Genomic DNA, 18,577 nt, shown 5'->3' with positions numbered 1-18,577 from the left:
TGCTACTGCTAGTTTGACCCCGGATGTTGATAACAGACGAGCCCGGACTCAGAGGGGAATAGCACTAGCGTATCATGACAAAATATTGGTGAAATTAACTAGTTTCGTGGCAGATAATGCGTTATATAGAGGCTGCGCCTCAGTGCCCCGTCACTCGCGTTATATGGATATACTGGCGCTACACTGGATCTAATTTCGTCCGAACGACTCCAAATGACACTAAAGTTATCTGGGTGAGTAAATGATGATATTTTATGCTAGAAATAAGGTCCAGGTTGTAAAAAACGGTAGCTCCCCTTTAAGGTGAAGCAGTTCAGATTCCCCTGTTTTTAGTAGTGATACAAGGCATTTTAAATTAGATTAATCAGAAAAATATTGGTCGGGGGACCAAGGTAATTACAAGAACTAACAAAATACTAATTCTGGATATAATCTAAACTAATAAAATGTCCAGGATGTGACGCTAGCAAAGCAACACATTATAAAAAATGAGACAGCAGAACTTAACTGTTTACTATAGATTTTTTTCAGCTGAAAATAATTACAGAAATGAACACATATCTCCACAATGCAAAACAACCACTAATTGTCTACCCAGAAGTTACTGTTGGTGTTAATGCGATGTGAATTTTCAGAAAGGTCCTGCTTTATTGTGGCATCGTCTTGCTTTATTGGGCTTTAACTGTGTAGAATTAGGATTAAAACAACTACATTTACATTTCTGCAGAGCTGGTATTGAGCAGAAAGATCTTTTAATACTGCTTTTTTTTTTTAAGTTGACCCCAGGATAATTTAGCTCTTTTTCACACACACGATTCTAAAAATGCTTTAAGTCCTTGGCTAAAATCTGAAAAGTGTAGAGTGTACTGTGAGTTGGAGTGTGAGTGTGCTTGTGTGACGTCTTGCTGTTGACTGTAATTAGGGATTTTGAAAAGCGGCCGAGCAGAAATGACTTTTTATCAGTCTCTGTAAGACCTACTAACTCTACCAGAGAGCCAGACAGACCGGAAAGACAGAGGACGGAGCAGAGACAGAGCGAGTGTATGTGCACACAACTAAGTGCTATAAGTAACAGCTTGTCCACACAAAATGTTTTTTGTGTGTTTTTCAGCTGTCAGTCTCATGTCCATCTGATGGAATAAACATGCTTCAGTTTCAATCAGTACAGCTGTATTCAATGGCTGCTTCACTCACAGTTTGTGTAACTGCAACCTGAGGCATCTTATGGTTTATGCGTCATAAACTGTAAAGTGTAAACACTCACTACAACCACTGCTGCCTGCACAGAGAAGGTGTAAGAGATAATTCTCAATGAGCTGTGAGGTTACTAATGGAGTGACTTCTCTCAGATGTACATAAATGTACAATGTTCACTGTGAGAGCAATAATAATTTGTAAAATTGAGTTCTATTGTGCTGCATCAGTCTTCCTCTCTACTTTTTATTTTAGTAGCCACTCACCAATCTGATCTGTGGCCGTTTGTCAGTAAAAAAAGCCACATCTGCCTGCCATTTCTCTCTCCTTCTCTCCTGTGCCAAATAGTAACAGCACAACTCAAAAAAAGCTACGTGTATCAGCAGAAAGGAAAAACATGCATTTCTAACATTCTTAATCAAACCCTAAAAATATGCTACAGTAGCTTAACTGCTGCACCTACACACATTTCTCCAAATTTCCCTGCCTCTGTCCTACAGTATGACCGCATTACACACACACACACACACACACACACACACACACACACGCAGGCACAGACACGCGCGCACACACCAGAAGTGCATGCATAAAAAGCTTTACTTGCAGTATGTTAAAAATGAGTTGTGGGGAAAGTGCGGGGCTCTGGCACAGGAAATAGGACAGTTACATAAAGACTAATAAAACCCAGCGGGCAGATGATAAGCACCAAACAAAATAGTTAGAGAAGCAGCCAAGGAATAATGTACACTACAGGGTTTGATTTGAATGTGAAATGTGTGTTTTGTTAAATGTATGCTAATTTTCAACCCCAAATTCTAAATACACAGACACAGAAAACACAAGCAAAACCTATTAATAAACTTGTTTTTTTTAACATAATGTTTTTTGAAGGGTGAGCTCTGTAACATCACAGTGAAGTTGAGCAAACAAAATGAAAAAAATTGCTTATTGATGGAGGTTCTGAGTCAATTTAAAGTAACACAGACAGAAAATGTGAAGTAAAGGGTGAGCTGAAAGATAGAGAGCACTTGTAGAAAGACTCAGGTGAAAAGTTCTATCTCTCTCGTTTCCTATGTCTCTCACTTTTGCACCTCCATAGCCCCCTTTCCTCGTCTCCCAAGCCGGTTCATTCCTGTCACAGTAGCAGTCAACCAACTTTCTTTTCAGTGGGTATTTTTGTTGATTGTACAGATCCACATCAGCACATTCTAAACCACCACTTGTGCCACAGTTGTAGCGAGGATAATTCCTTTCCAGCTTTTGTTGTTTCTTTGATCATTGTGTATCTTGTCTTATCAGACAAGACTGAATCAATTCGTGTCTTTGCTTTCATCTTATACCAGTAATTTGGAGTTGGTCTACATCACGGGAGACGAAAGACATAAAAAGGCATCAATAACAGCTGAGAAAACAGCAATTTTGAAGCTATTATGAACCAGATAAGCTTTGATGGTATTTAAAAAAGGCCGAGAGGCAAAGTCAACTAAAAGCAAAAGACATGACATGAGTCACAATGTTTTTCATAAGCTGTTAATACCCCTGGTAACCCTTGAATCACAAATTACAGAATATGTGGAAATGCAGGTCCACGACCAGTTGTTGTTCTTCCTGTAGATAGTCCATGCTGCACAGGAGATAATATGGTTTGATTAAGCTTTGTAAATGAGCCTAAGAGGAGTTGGCATTGTGTCATACTCCTGATCAAAGACACCAAAATAACCTCAGAACTCAAGCTTTTATTATTCATGGGAAATTAGCTTGTACTTGTCAACGGGATAATGAATAGCGATTTCACAGGAATGAATGCAGCAGCATATGTTATATTGCTTCTTCCTTCACTTCCCCCACTGAACCAGAATCTTAAACCAAGGCATGTGTGCAGTTCATAACATCAGAATGTATCAAATCTACATTCAAAACTCTGCGTCTTTTGCTCTGTTTCTTCTCACAATGTATCTGGTTTAAAAAAAATAAATAATTGAAACAAAGACAAATGAAGAGATTCTGATTCTGCGCATTTATTTGGTTCAAAATTCTGTGTTCATATTGAATAAATGTAATGTGGAGAACAGCAGCAGTACAATGTGGGACTGGCTTTCCTCTGCCATTTTCACTAAAGTCTATTGTTGCATGGTGATGTGTGTTACTGTGGGCGGGAACGTTTCATCAGAGAGCTGCACCTTGATTCATTTTTACCTGCAAACCTGTTCTCTGCTACTTTCCAGCTCTTGTTTGAATGCCAAACTAAATCCTGGGATATTTGTGCTGTCAGGTTCAAACAAGTTACCAGCCGATGTATCCTTAGTAAATGTAAAGGACACCTGACTGGGTATTTAAAGCGTGTTTGTTGAAATGCAAACTTGTGTATTGGGACAGTATGGTCTGTAAAAGATGACATTTCGCGATATTTCACATTCTGAAAGGCCTGTATTGTAAGTAAGTGTTAAGCTGTAATATGAGAAAGTGTCTTACCAGGCTGCCATGTTGAAAACAGACACAGTTACTGTTAATGCAAAGCTAATCTGAAGACACCACAGATTCCAGTGTGACAGTGTAACAAGGATTCACAGCTGGCCCATCCCATTCCTCAACCAGCATTTGTCGCAAGTCAGCCAACGTGGTTGTGTGGGTCACTCCAGCACGAACAGCACGCCCAAGTTGATCCCACAAGTGTTCAATGGGGTTGAGGTCAGGACTGCTGGCAGGCCATCCCATCCTCTTCACTCCCACATTCTGGAGGTAGTCTCTGAGAAACCCCGCTCTGTGTGTGACCAGTCTGGTGACCAGCATGAGGAGGAGGTGCCAGGCTGTTGTGGCTGTGTATGGTTCTCCCACACGCTACTGAGGCTCTTGTTTGTTAAATTAATAAATAAGACAAGAGCCAATAGCAGAATAAGCTGTTTGGCAGAGAGGATTTGGCAAATTTTTCATGGGCGCAACCCACATATTCAGCTCTGCTGCTCATCCCACAAATGCATGTTCCTTACAAATGTGGCACCATTTAAAAGGGAAATAAACAGGCATGTAAAAGTATAATGTATCCTTATTGGAAAGAAGGTGAGATTATGATTTAGAGAGTTGACCTGGGCAGGCAGCAAGAGCTCGGCTGTCAGCTGGAGCACAGAATGGTGAGATACTAAGCAAGGAAGGCAGAGATCATAGGAGGATGTGAACCTGAAGTATGGACAAACACATGATTACAGAGTTCAGGTAACACAAGTCAAATATTGAGAGGAATGAGGCCTAGTCAAGGCCGGCACGCAATTGCAAATGACGATGCCTGGCCCAGCTGGTACAAACACGAGTGCCCAGTGAACATAATCAAAATGTTACACACAGGTGGAGGTAACAAATATAGAGATATATAGAGTTTCCATGACCGCAGTAGTAAACAAACTTGTGTGTTTGGAGGATTGTGTACTGCTGTACCTGTGTCATAAATATGCTGATGCATAAAGACATGCTCAGTTAGAGCTTCATCAAACTGGTAAGTCATGGTTGTTTTGAGTGGAAGCGAACCCAAGCAGAAGGGGTCAGCTTTCTCTTGTTTCATGCTTTAGTCCCTGCAGCCTGCAACACTCAGACTGCAGCCTGCGGGACGAGGTGACACACAACGCGTAACATCAATCCCATGTACTTTTGCGCACACGTTCTTGCATGGACCATGTTGGTGAACTGAACAATCTGAAGATGAGTAGCTGAAGAACCTGGGTTGATATACTGCAGGGTTTGAAGAGTTGATAGATGGCAGGTCAGCGTCGGGGAACAGGTGTGTCAGCTGATAAGTTATCGGGGAATTGGGAGGACACAGATGTACACAAAAATATAAAAAGACAGGGGAGCTCAAGAGACACATAGGGCAGAGAAAAATAACAGGAAGCAAAAGGAAAAACTGAAGTCATGCCCATGGCTGTAACAAGTACAAACTTTATTCCTTAATCATGATTGAAAATGGGTTGGAGGTTAGTTCACTTGCTGAACACTGCTTTTCATCAAAGCAATATGCAGATCTTTTTCTTGCATCTCAGAATCTAGGAGTTGGCTATATACTGTATACAGAAACACAGAACAGAGGTCTAAAGGTCCAGCTGGTCACTCTCACTTCAGATCTTTGTGTATTCTAGTGCCCCACTGGATAATTTGCTGAATTTCCATAAATAAACTGGATCTTTTTTGTTCAGTAAGGCAATACATATTTTCAAAGCTCTTTTATAGACCTGTGTAAATCAGTTATGCTATCATACAACTGGCTGCCAGTCATGTGGCAAAGGAAATGAAAGACATCTCTAAAAATGTATCTCTCAAAGAAAATGTTATGATCAGTGCCAGAGAATGTGGGACATGCCATGTTCATGTTTCATGTCCTCTAGTGGGTGGAAACTGGTTTTCAACTCAGTTAAGTGTGAGTCTTTTCTTGGTTTTGATCATATTCAGGATATGATGTTCAAATGAAACCTGAGAAACCTTATTCTTTGTTTTTATAGAGATAGAGATATCATTCTAGTGGGATCCAGGTTTCTGACAGTTAGCACCAATCAGGTTTTTGCACTTTTATGATTAAGTTGCAGCCCATGTTTCCACCGTTATTGTTTCTTGCTGCTTGCTGTAATTTCTGAATGAGGGAAGGAACTCGTTTCTGTTGAGTTGGTGTCCAGACTTTGCAGCACACTGTGTAGATCCAATATTGTCTGTGTGCGTTCTTAGCTCCTCGGTCATTTCCATACAGACTCAGTTACCTGAGTTGTGGCCTGTTCCATAAAGCGCACTAAGAAAGGTTAGGATTGAAGGTATACAGTGCAGATAAAAAAGTATTCACCCCTTGGATGGCTTCCCATTTTGTTGCTTTTAGAAATGGAATCATGGTCAATAGAATTTGGCATTTTTAAAAAAATTTTTTTTTACAAAACAGAAAACAGATCTCTACAAAGTAATGTCAATTAATTAAAAATATTTAATGTACAATACATGATTGCATAAGTATTCACCCCCTTCCAGTCAGTACGTAGTAGATGCACCTTTGTCTACAATCACAGCACTGAGTCTGTGTGGATAGGTCTCAATCAGGCTTGCACATCTGGACACTGCAATATACTCCATTCTTCTTTGCAAAACTGCTCAAGCTCTGTCAGGTTGCACAGGGATCGGGCATGAACAGCCCTTTTCAAGTCCAGCCACCAATTCTCTTTTGGATTGAGGTCTGGGCTTTGATTCAGCCTCTCCAGAACATTCACCTTGTAGTCTTTAAACCATTTCTGTGTAGCTTTCACTGTATGCTTTGGGTCATCTTGCTGGAAAATAAATCTTCTCCCAAGTCGTAGTTCTCTTGCAGATTGAATCAGGTTGTCCTCCAGGATTTCCCTACATTATGCTGCATTCATTTTACCCTTTACAAGCCTTCTGCTGCCGAGAAGCATCCCCACAGCGTGATGCTACCACCACCATGCTTCACGGTGGGGATGGTGTGTTTGTGGTGATGTGCAGTGGTTGGTGTCCGCCAAACATATTGTCGAGTCTGATGGCCAAAAAGCTCTTTTTTGGTCTCAGCAGACCAAAGAACCTTCTTCCAGTTGAGTCCCCACATGCTGTGGGGTGAACTCTAGTTGAGATTTAACGAGCTTTCTTCAACAGTGGCTTTCTCTTTGCCACTGTCCCATAAAGCTTTGACTGGTGAAGAACCTGGGCAACAGTTGTTGTATGCAGAGTCTCCCTCATCTCAGCTGCTGAAGCATTTAACTCCTTCAGAATAGTCATGAATAGTTGGTGGCCTCCCTCACTTGTCTCCTTCTCACTCAATTTGTGAGGACGGCCTGCTCTAGGCAGATTTACACATGTGCCATATTCCTTCCATTTCTTAATGATGGATTTAACTGAACTCCGGGGGATGTTCAGTGACTTGGAAATGTTTTTGTATCCATCCCCTGACTTGTGTCAGTGTCCTTTTGTCTTCATGATGTAATTGTAGCCAGGAGTACTGATTAACCAGTCACTGGACCTTCAGACACAGGGGACTTTATACTACAATCACTCGAGCCACATTCACTGCACTCAGGTGATCTCCATTTCACTAATCGTGAGAGAAATAGCACCAATTGGCTGGAACTCTGTTGAATTAGGTCAGATAATTTAAAGGGGGTGAATACTTACACAATCTCTTGTTTTACATCACATGTTTTTAATTCATTGACATTACTTTGTAGAAATCTGTTTTCACTTTGAAATTAATGTATTGTTTCACAGTATTGTATTTTTTTTGTGTTTTGTATATCTTTTGTATATTGACCATGATTTTGTGTACTATATCTTTAAATGTAAATAAGCTTTAAAATTTGACATGATGAAATATAATAACCATACATTATTTGAGTTGATTTAACTTGACAATCTTGATAAAATATGGACATTTAATTTTCTCTTTTTATCTAAAGCACACACACACACACACAGTAAAAAGAAAAGTTGCTGTAAAAAAAATAAAATAGAAAACAAAAAACGGAATGTGCACTTCCAGAGCACAATATAACATAACCTTTCAAATTAAAGGATAAGTACCGTTTTTTACAACCTGGACCTTATTTCTGGCAAAACATATGGTCATTTACTCACCCAGATAACTTTGGTGTCATTCGGCGTCGTTCGGACGAAATTATATCCAGTGTAGCGGCGATATATCCATATAATGGGAGAGACGGGGCAGCGACACACAGCCTCTATATAACGCATTATCTGCCACGAAACTAGTTCATTTCATCAATATTTTGTTATGAAATGCTAGCGCTATTAGCCTCTGAGTCCGGGCTCGTCTATTGTCAACATCCGGGGTCTGTAGGCTGATCTACTACCTCTGACCTGGAAGATGTCGTCTCTGAGCTGCGCGCGCACCCGCGACAGCGCGGCTTGTTTACCTGTAGCTGCTACTGCTAGTTTGACCCCGGATGTTGATAACGGACGAGCCCGGACTCAGAGGCTAATAGCGCTAGCATTTCATAACAAAATATTGATGAAATTAACTAGTTTCGTGGCAGATAATGCGTTATATAGAGGCTGTGTGTCGCTGCCCCGTCTCTCCCATTATATGGATATATCGCCGCTACACTGGATCTAATTTCGTCCGAACGACGCCGAATGACACCAAAGTTATCTGGGTGAGTAAATGACCATATGTTTTGCCAGAAATAAGGTCCAGGTTGTAAAAAACGGTACTTATCCTTTAAATCTTCCTGCTGACAAATTATTTAAAAAGGTATATGAAGCAGGATTGCCTCCCAAAAAATCATACAAAAACAACCCTCCGTAATCACTTGATGACCCACTAGAGGTGAGTGACAGTATCTGTACTTCCCTCTGCCTGCACTTGATTATTTTGCCATGTTCAGCACGTTTCTGGGCAGCAACCTTTAGGCAGTGACATACAGTTACATCTCTGCTTCTGTCTCTTCCCCTGCTCTCCATCTGTTATGAAGAGCTACAGGTCTGTGTGTCTGTTTGACTGAGGCTGAGGCTATACACACGCACACAAGCAGAGCAGAGAAGCAAACAGTTGACTGCATTCAAACAAAATCTGGAAGGTTTGCAGAGGTTTCGGGGTGTTTTCTTTAAAACCTACCCATTGTGAAACAACCAGAAAATAACATTTTATTTCTCTGATTCACTGCTTTGTTCTCCCTAACAACACTCCCTTGCTTCATTGACTCTAGCTCGCTCAACCACTGCTGCTCTCTGTCTCGCCCCTTGAGCCAGGTAGCAGGGCCAACTTTGAATGGTGTGTTTACAGACAGCAACCAACTAATTCTGCACAGTTTTAGCTTTCAACGCAGCTTGTATCATGATCTGTTGTTTTGATACAAACATTTTGGATGCTTGAATGGTGTGTAAAGTCATTTCAGCCCAGAAATTCACCTCAGACATGCATTTCTTTAGTACAGGCACCAGAAAATCATCACTCCAAGACATGTTGATGTATGCACACATTGCAATTCTCTCCTTGCACAATGTACTGTATCCATTTCACAGGCTGCTTGTCTATTTACTTCCTTCTAACTGTAGATTCACATTACCTTGCCCCCAATCTTAGTGACCGCAGTGCTTTTTCATTCTTTATACCCCTTTTACACCAAAAGAAGCGTGTATACACCTCATCAGACTACATTCAGAAGACATTGAACTTGTTAAATAAGTCTTAATAATATTGTGAATTGGACACAATGTCTTTTCCGAGCTAACAATGGAAGTTGCTAAGGAGTGAGACATCTTCATGTGCAGCAGGCAGCTGACTAGGCTCAGACCTCATGGAGGGTACAAACATTGGTTACTTTTTTAACTTTTCTTTAACTTCAGTCTCTCTTTCAAACTTAACTCAAGTCAGCACCAACTAAACAATGTTCAAGCGCTGCTTGACAGATGGATGGAAAGACATTAACAAGCCAATGGCCTTAACTTCAAAGGAGAGTAAATTATCGTGTCCACGCGAGTGTCTCATTTACATCCCAGCTGAGAAAAAGCCAGGTGTTAGTGGGTGTCAGTGGGTTTTTTGGCCAGTGTGAAAGGCGTTACATCAGTTAGTTACTTCACTTAACACAGTTAGCTTTGTATATATTGTTCACAGTTCTTGTTTATAAAGTTTTTATCACTTTTGATCATTTTCATAATTACCTCACCAACCAGCGCTTATCAACAACCCAAACTCAGCCCGACCCACAAATTAACTTTATGCACTGCATGAACACTATTGTCAGGGCTGAAAGGACAAGACTGTGCGCTGTCCAAGGTGCTGATTCTGCTGCGGGGAGGAACAGAGTGCAGAGTCCGGTTCAGAGTGCTCTCTTTCTCTTTTCTCTCAAAATGACATCAGATCTAATATGTCAAGTAGAGCAACATTCAGTTTTGTAGAGAGGGCATTGTAGTAAAATGTCTTCGGAAGGCTGAATTAAAAATATTATAGGTTGAAGTATTACGAGCTGAATAATCAGCCACCAACCTTTCGTCTGGTGGGAACATTTTCAATGTCTTGAAATGTGGAGAGAAGAAGGAGTCAATTCAAGAGTGGGGATTATCTTAAACTTCTTGTCTGCACTGCTGCTGTGGATGTGTTGCATGTAGCATAGATCACTACACCAAGGATCACAATGTCCATTCAGTTCATAGTGCTACAAAAGGGCTCTGTTGATTGTTGGGCAGTGGTCACCCTCAATATTTTTTTGATGCTATGACTATTCACAATATGTGCAAAGCTAACTGTGAACACTGAAAACTTCACTGCGATCACTCAGGTTGGAGGCGTAGGTTGCGTTACGGTAGAGTTGAGAGAAAAAGCAAACAGACGATCAGTCTGTATTATGGATCCTTGTCATAGTACATTGTTAGAGAATATATTGATATGGTTTTATGGGTGAGGGTCGACCAAACAAAACTTTTAAATAAGTACAGCAGGCTAACAACATGAGTGATAATGGCATTTATGGTCAAGTATTTACAGAGCTTCATTTCAACTAGCAAATAGGGGAATAGTAAGTAGCTTGGTCAGTCCGCCCAATACTTTGGTCCAAACAAGATCTTTTGACAACTACTAGATAGCCATGAAACCTGATACTGATATTCATGAATACCTTTTTCAACAGTTTGGTTCAAGACAAGATATTCTTCAAAAGCATATGTTCAGATATCCATCAACTTAGCTGTGAATAGTCATGGTCCACATGGTTAATTTCTTTCTCACAAAAACATTTACTTGTTGGACAGTCGATGAAATTCCACTTAGCCCTACTCCATGTCTACAATGCTCACGCAAGATATTTTATAGTTTCTCCCTAAATAAAAACTTTACATCTTACATTTTAGTAAGCTGTGTAATGCACAGTGACTACAGTTAAAGTATCTTTTTAAGTTTGAAATCTGTGGGAGTATGAAATGAACTACTTATCCTGAGTTTTTTTTTAACCATGACACGAGTCTGATACTGATTGAGACAATCTGACCCCATGAACCATCGTAATATCACTAATTTATGGTCACTTTTAGTGACAATGGATTCAATTTCTCTGGTATGAAAGTGTTTAGAAGAAAAACTCTTCAAGTTAACTCCCAAAATTGCTATTCAAAATCACAAACAAGATTCTGATCACCCCGAGGCTGTTTCTATTTTCTTGATTTTACTACACTTTTATTACATAGCTACTCAAAATGAAAAGGAATGACTCAATGAACATCTCATAATCTTAATCTCTATCTTCACCCTCATCAACATACACCTCGGGCCTCAATATAACTGTCATTACTATCATCATTTCCCTCATCATGATCACTGTCATAATCAGTATTAAATGTTTGTTGATCAGATTTGGCACAGCTTCATTCTTAGTTTTGTGCTTTCCAGGAAGGACACGTGTCAGTAGTAAACTTGAGTCTGTGAACCAGTCCCCCTGTCACACAGGCCTAAATGAGCTGATGTCAGTCTCATGTAGTTGAGGAAGAAGACAGCGGTTTTCTTCATCCATGTCCTCGCCACAAAGAGTTGAACCATTTCAGACAGCTGTTTCCTGGTCCTCTCTCTGTATCATCTGGTAATGCTGTCTGTTCTCCAGATAGGCTGCCAGTTCAGCATCATGAGCCTTCTCAGCTCTGTTCTTAGGAGTATCACCCTGATAAAGAAACACAAAGAATTACAGAAACATTACATTTCTCTCATTTTAAATGCTGACTTACAAGCAACCCAACATTTAAAGTCCACATGCTGTTTCAACAGCTACAGGCTTGTTTAATGGTGCTTTTACTAGGTCAACTTATGAGACAACAGAATGATTTATGAACAATTACCATTTTAGGTGAAAGCCTACCCAGGTGTATTGCAAAAGAGGACATAAGGTGTGATGTGGATGATGACTTTTGACAGAAGACAAGGTTGACTAGCACTGCTGTCTATCTATATCTGAATGAAGTGGGAGTCAAGTGCATGGTCCAACACCGGAGGGCCAACCTCAGGCAAGACTCAGCAGTGGCCCTACATCTAAAGAATCAGAGACACTCCCCTGAGGCCAGCAACATTATACTGTTTCTCCATAGTGGTAGAATTAATCACAATGAGCTTTATGAAGCTGATGATGAAATTAAATTTGTTTGAAAAACCATGAACAGTCAAGGCATGTTGAAAGGGCGGCAATGTTTATCTGCAGGACAGCATGACAAGGCAAAATAACCTTGATGCCGTTTTGAAGGTGAGCTCATATGCACAAGCCACAAAGAGCCAGCTGTCTGCATCGCTTCATTTTACTGCTTTTCCATATTCCATATCTAACTAAACAAGCCAGTTAAATATGCACACCAGATACTGTAGTGTATCTCATTATCAGATGGGTAGACTGATGACCACTTTCATGCTCCTCAGATAAGCCAGTTGGATTTTAATAAAACTGTGATCTTTCAGTTTCATGATTTTTCCATTGTAAGGGTCTTGCAGTACCAGTATGTTGGTCTTTCTTCTGACACTTTGCACTGCAAGCTGTGTAGAACACTGGGCTTTTACACTTTGAGTCTTGTTAACATCAAAACAGGCTTTTGTTGTTCTTCCCACTTGCCACAATGACTAGCCTCTCTTCTCTGCTGACAAGGCTGTGGTGTTTAGGTTCTAGTTGCTTTGTCGAAAATGTGTGTGAAAGTGAGTTTACAGGCCAGCTCATGCCCATGTTGAGGAGTGTTACGATTCATATTGGTGGAAACCGAAACTGTGGTGTTGATAAAGTCTCCAAATGATAAAATGATAATGAGAAAAATCTGAATTTGAAATTAAATAAACTACTGTTTAGGGGAGGAGCCATCATGCTGGTTCACTTACAGAGTTTTGAACAGACTCTAATTAGTTGAGTACTGCGTGTGTGTGTGTGTGTGTGTGTGTGTGTGTGTGTGTGTGTGTGTGTGTGTGTGTGTGAGTGAGAGAGAAAGAGAGAGTCAATGAATGAGTAAGTAGAAAACTGTCTGAAAAGGGCAGATCATTTTAAAAAATACTTGGCAGGTGATTGGACGTCTCATACAGCCCCCTCCAAAGCTATTGCAACAGCGAGGGCAGTTCCTTTATTTTGGCTGTACAGTGAAAACATCTGGGTTTGACATCAAAAGATGAATTTTAATAAGAGATCATTCCAGGTATTTACATCTAGATCTGTTTTACAACTTAGAAGAGCGCATCATTTGTAACGGAACACCACATTTTTAGGTGAGCAAAAGTATAGGAACAGGTTGACTACAAATAGATTAGAGGGAATAATACTTAATATTTATTTGCAAATTCTTTGCTTGCAATAACTGCATCAAGCCTGCGACCCACTGACATCACCAAACCTTTGCATTCCTCCTTTGTGATGCTTTTCTAGGCTTTCACCGCAGCCTCTTTCAGTTGATGATCTCCCGATCAGTTTGGTTCCATCTCTCTTTAAATAGGCAGACAAAATGTTTCTGTAGACTTCTGAGTTTATTTTGCTGCTGCCATCATGTGTTACATCATCAATGAAGATCAATGAGCCCATCCTAGAAGAAGCCATGCAAGCCCAAGCCACGACATTACCTCCACCTTGTTTCACAGATTAGCCTTTGCATCACTTTGGTGTAACGGTTCATCATCAGTCCATAAAACTTTGTCCCAGAACTTTTGAGCCTCGTCTCTGTACTTTTTAGCAAATTCCAATCTAGCCTTCCTATTCTTATTGCTAATGAGTGGTCTGCATCTTCTGGTGTGGCCTCTGTGTTTTTGTTCCTGAAGTCTTCTGTGAACAGTGGATTGTGATACCTTCACTCCTGCCCTCTGGAGGTTGTTGGTGATGTCACTGACAGTTGTGTTAGGGTTTTTCTTTACAGCTCTCACAATGTTTCTGTCATGATCTGCTGATGTTTTCCTTGGTCTACAGGTTCAATGTATGTTGTTGATTACACCAGTGGTTTCTTTCTTCTTCGGGACATTCCAAATGGTTGTACTGGCTATGGCCAATGTTGTTTGATTTTCCATCTTCTCTCAGCTTCAAAATTGCTTGCTTTTCTCTTATCAGCTCTCTGGTCTTCATGTTGGGTACACCTTTTTAACTATAAATGCAGTCTACAAAGGCAAAACCCAAAGCTGAAACTGAGAGCAGGCGTTCAGCGCTATTTATTGTTTGAATAATCAATGTAATAGGACACACCTGGGCAGCAAAAAACACCTGTCAGTCACATGTTCCAATAATTTTGCTCACTTGAAAAATAGGTGGGTTCAAACTAAAGTTTTTATATTCATTTTTTTAACAGATCTAGATGTAAATACCTGGAAATGGATGCTGACATACCAAAACCAAACTGGAGCTGCTTCAGTCCTGACCTGCAAAACCACGGACTGCTCCTTTAAATCCACTTTTTAAACACAGTTCAGTGCTGCTTCTGCCTCTTCTTGTTCTTGTTCTTGTTCTTCTTCTTGACTCATTCATCTTTTGATGTCAAAACGAAATGTTTTCAGTGTACAGCAAGGATAAAAGAACTGGCCTCGCTGTTCCAAAAGTTTTGGAGGGGACTGTATGTCTGTCACCATCTTTCACGGCCAATTGAAAACAAACTCTGAAGCCAGTTTAGAGAAGAGTGAACACATCTTTTCAATGGGGAAAAGGCTTCAGTGCCATTTTCTGCTATTCTTTCAAGAAATATACTCTCTAGTTCAGATATAACTGATGCTATATAACAGCATCTGTGCTAAGCACGAGGAGCTGCTAACAAACATTCTTAGATTTAAACCAGAAAATCCCAGACTTTTACTCTCCAGAAGACAGACTAATTGAAAACCATTGGGGAGATGACAGCATGATAGTAGAACTGGCAGGAGAATATGTTACTGCATGTCACAAAGCAATATTTCAATGTGGGTTACTTTCTTTTCCTTCATTTCATTTTATTACTCGCTATTCATATTCTGTTGTGTGATGTCAACATGTGTGATCCACAAAGTCATGTCAATGAAGCCAATTAAAATTGAAAAGCTGAAATTGATATTGAATGAACTGAATGAGAGAGAGAGAGAGAGAGAGAGAGAGAAAGAGAGACACTTTAAGAGGTAAGTGCAGAGATGCAGATATAAAAGTACATTATAGCGAATGTCAAAATCATAGTCTTGTCTTCTCAAGTCATTCGTCTTGTTTTCCATTCGTTGCACTCTCTTACTGTCTGTCTCTCTCGCAAGCTCTCTCCAGTCTCTCCTCTCTCTCCCTCTCTCTGTATCTAGGTCACTGCTGAGTCCAGCCTGTTAGGGAGCTTTTTCTACACGGTTAAAACCTCTATGGAAAACTGAACAAAAAATGAAAGAAGACGCATAGTTGAGACAGACCGACCAACCAACCCTCCACTCCCCCAGCCCCTACACACACACACACACACACACACACACACACACACACACACACACACACACACACACACACACCGATATACAGTCACAATGGTTGCTACAACAACTAAACCCAACCTTTACTTGTCTACTGGACTACAGTGTTGTTATGCCATCCATTTTTTCCAAGCAGCAATCACAGTGGAGTTGTAAAGTCTATATAGCAGACCTTTCAGAGGCCACTAGCCATGTTGAGAATGGTCATGCTTAAATCTAATCACAGTGTTGTGTTTGTTTGGATAGCAAAGCCAAAGAAGCCCAGACATTCCTCTTCCTAAATACTTCCTCCACTACCTCCAGTATGTTCTGGGTGTGCTTCTGGTTGGAGGTTCTGGAAAAGCCTACAGAGGAGGCATCTAGTAGGCATCCTAAACAAATGCTAGAACCTCACCTGACACCTTTCAATGTTCTTTCTGGATGTCAAGGTTCCTAACCCTATCTCTAAAGACAAGAGTGTGTGTGACTAGTAGCGCCCACATACTGTAGTTCCTCCGCCTTTGTAGCTGTAGCAACTAACACAGATAGTATCTTTGGAGTTGGACCATAAACCCGACTTGAAGCTTCAAACTGTACCATCGTAAACCTTCCGGAAATGTTACGTATGCTACATCCATGTTTTCTTTCCAGGCTGTTTTTTAGGACTCTATCAAACATAAGAGCAACCCCAGGAATGAAACTATTCATAACCACGCCTTAATGACATAAGAACGGGTCCTGTAAATTGATGGCATTTGAGCTAGTTGTGGAGAATGTTTGATATGTTCTTGACAAGGGCATAAATGGACTAGCCAAACATTATTTAATAAATAGGATGCACACGAGAGTGACACATAAGGCATGTTGTGAGTACAGGCTCTCAAGAACAGTTCTTTAAAGTACAGGAAATGGATCTGGTAACTCATAATGAGACCAAAGCGGTCTACGTGATATTTATTTGATTCAAAATTGCATTCTTTATAATATGTTAAAGAACATTACATCTTTATGACTATTTTTGAAGTCAAAATTCTTCATGGTTGGGTATGGATAAACAGGATCATGTTGTTTACTAATTTTTTTGTGTGTTTTCTTTTCACATGGAAAAAAGGAAATAGCTGTCTGTTTGGGCATGTAATCAAAAGTGTGTGTACATAACCTACCTGTAGGTCTGTTTTCATTAGTGATGCTCCTGCTTCTACTAGATAATGGCAGATGGTCCTGTGACACAGAGATGCAGCCCGATGAAGAACCGTCTCCCCACTGGTGGTCAGAGAGAGAGAGAGTACAGAGAGAGGGAGAGAGAGTGAGTAACAAGCATGAGATCACAGCATCTGACATCTACTGGGAGTCGAGCACCATTGATGATCAGGCACCCTACTGCTTTTGTTTGGTTGCTTATGTATATTCTCTTTAAAATTTGGTCCACTTGTTCAGATGCCCAGCACATATAGACAGACCAGGGCCCGGTGGAACAAAATCTGAGCTGTAGGCACTAGACAAAGTTTTAGAGTTCCAGAACAGTTTCTCAGCTACACTGTCACCTCTATGTCCTTAAAAGTTTAATTGAGGTCACAGGATGATCAAAGAATGGAAACAAAGTAAAAAATAAAAAACTTCCAATTTTCACCAATACGTACCATATTTAGATTAGCGTGAACACAACTTGTGTATTCTTTTTCGAAATCGCTTAAGGTTTATCTGTAATTGGTTATCAGACTTTTGACTTTTGAGTTTTTGGTCGAGAGTGTGTAAAATATTGAACAAATCTACCCCCAGGGGGAGCAGAACAACAGTAACAATAAAACATTATATTTTTGCAATTCTATTGCCTTTAAGAAGATGAAACTTGACACACAAGTTCTCTATGAGCATGTGCACGACATATTACAGCATGGTACCAACGGTGCCACCTTGTGGCCATTTAAAAATGTAGCAACATCTCTTTAAAGCATGATTCAATCAGCACCAATTTTGGGTTGTACCATCAGACAACAGTTGCCAACACTGCTGTCAAATGTGATATCTTTCACCTGTAGGTAACACTAGAGTAAAAATCTAATTTGAATGATTAAGGTAGCATAGCTGTATGAGCGCAGATTTTTGTGACAAATTTACCATCTACAGGCACTGATTATCGTACGCATTGCTCACTGCGAGCGACGGCAGCAGATGCAGCAGTCCCAGTTGGTCAGCTACTACTTCTACAGTCTCACAGCCTGAGGAAGAAAGCTGCTCTGTCGTTTGGTGGTAGGGTACGGCACTTAAAGTTCATCATCGTTATCTTTGGTCCACAGGGGCCACCGGAATTGACAACATATGGAAGCTTCCTGTAGTAGCTTTAAGAAAATGTATATTCTGTTCAACTTTTTTCTATACTGCAATTTCAACAAATATTCTACAATAGAAGTGAATACCTTTGACAGTATTATAGTCTAGCTTTTAGCTTTATAGGCTTGCAATTCAGCTCTTAGCTTTATTAGATGATGCAGTTCAGCTTTCAAATCTAGTAACTCATTATTTACATTAACTCACATTTCTGCATTGCTTTGTTTAGCAAAGGTTTGTAACTCTCAGCTCTTTAGGCCGATGCCTTTTCAGTTGGGTGTTTAACAATTCAACTCATGTGTGTGACATTAATACAAAGCATTTCTTCTTCAGGCAGTTTATCACAATTTCCACAATATCAAAGTTTAGTCTACAGCTTTTCAAGCAATGTATTTCAACACTTTGGGTACTTTGGGTTATGCAGTTTAGCTTCCAATTGAACCAGTTTTACATTCAGGCTACCAGGTTTTTCCAGCAGTGCAGTGGAAAGCATTTTGACTTCAAGGTTTTACAGACAATTCAAGGTTACTATGACACCAAATGTAAATAATGATGATCACAACATAAAATGCTTTTTAAGCTAGGACTGTTTGTAACCTATGTCCCTTTATTGTCATCTACTGTATGGTCTTAATGATGAATAAATGATGGTCACAAAGCCTCTTGTGAAACTCCAAATTGTAAGTAATG

At 40.2% G+C, this 18,577-nt stretch overlaps 1 protein-coding gene across 4 annotated transcripts in view; it reads right to left on the bottom strand.

The window, feature by feature from the left end:
- Window positions 1-10,633: 10,633 nt before the first annotated feature.
- Window positions 10,634-18,577, bottom strand: part of LOC311253284 (diacylglycerol kinase zeta-like) — a 102,746-nt gene continuing 94,802 nt past the window's right edge. For all 4 annotated transcript variants that reach the window (XM_084347135.1, XM_084347134.1, XM_084347132.1 and 1 more), the window contains 2 exons: window positions 16,723-16,822; window positions 10,634-11,831 (listed from right to left, as the gene is read on the bottom strand). In XM_084347135.1, coding sequence (XP_084203261.1) covers window positions 11,715-11,831; window positions 16,723-16,822 — 217 coding nt within the window. In that variant the 3' untranslated portion in view covers window positions 10,634-11,714. The remainder of the gene's footprint in view (window positions 11,832-16,722; window positions 16,823-18,577) is intronic.

Source organism: Pagrus pagrus (genome assembly GCF_965226575.1).
Source record: "Pagrus pagrus genome assembly, chromosome: 24".
In the NCBI taxonomy this organism is placed as follows: Eukaryota; Metazoa; Chordata; class Actinopteri; order Spariformes; family Sparidae; genus Pagrus; species Pagrus pagrus.
This window is presented reverse-complemented; position numbering and strand designations above follow the sequence as displayed.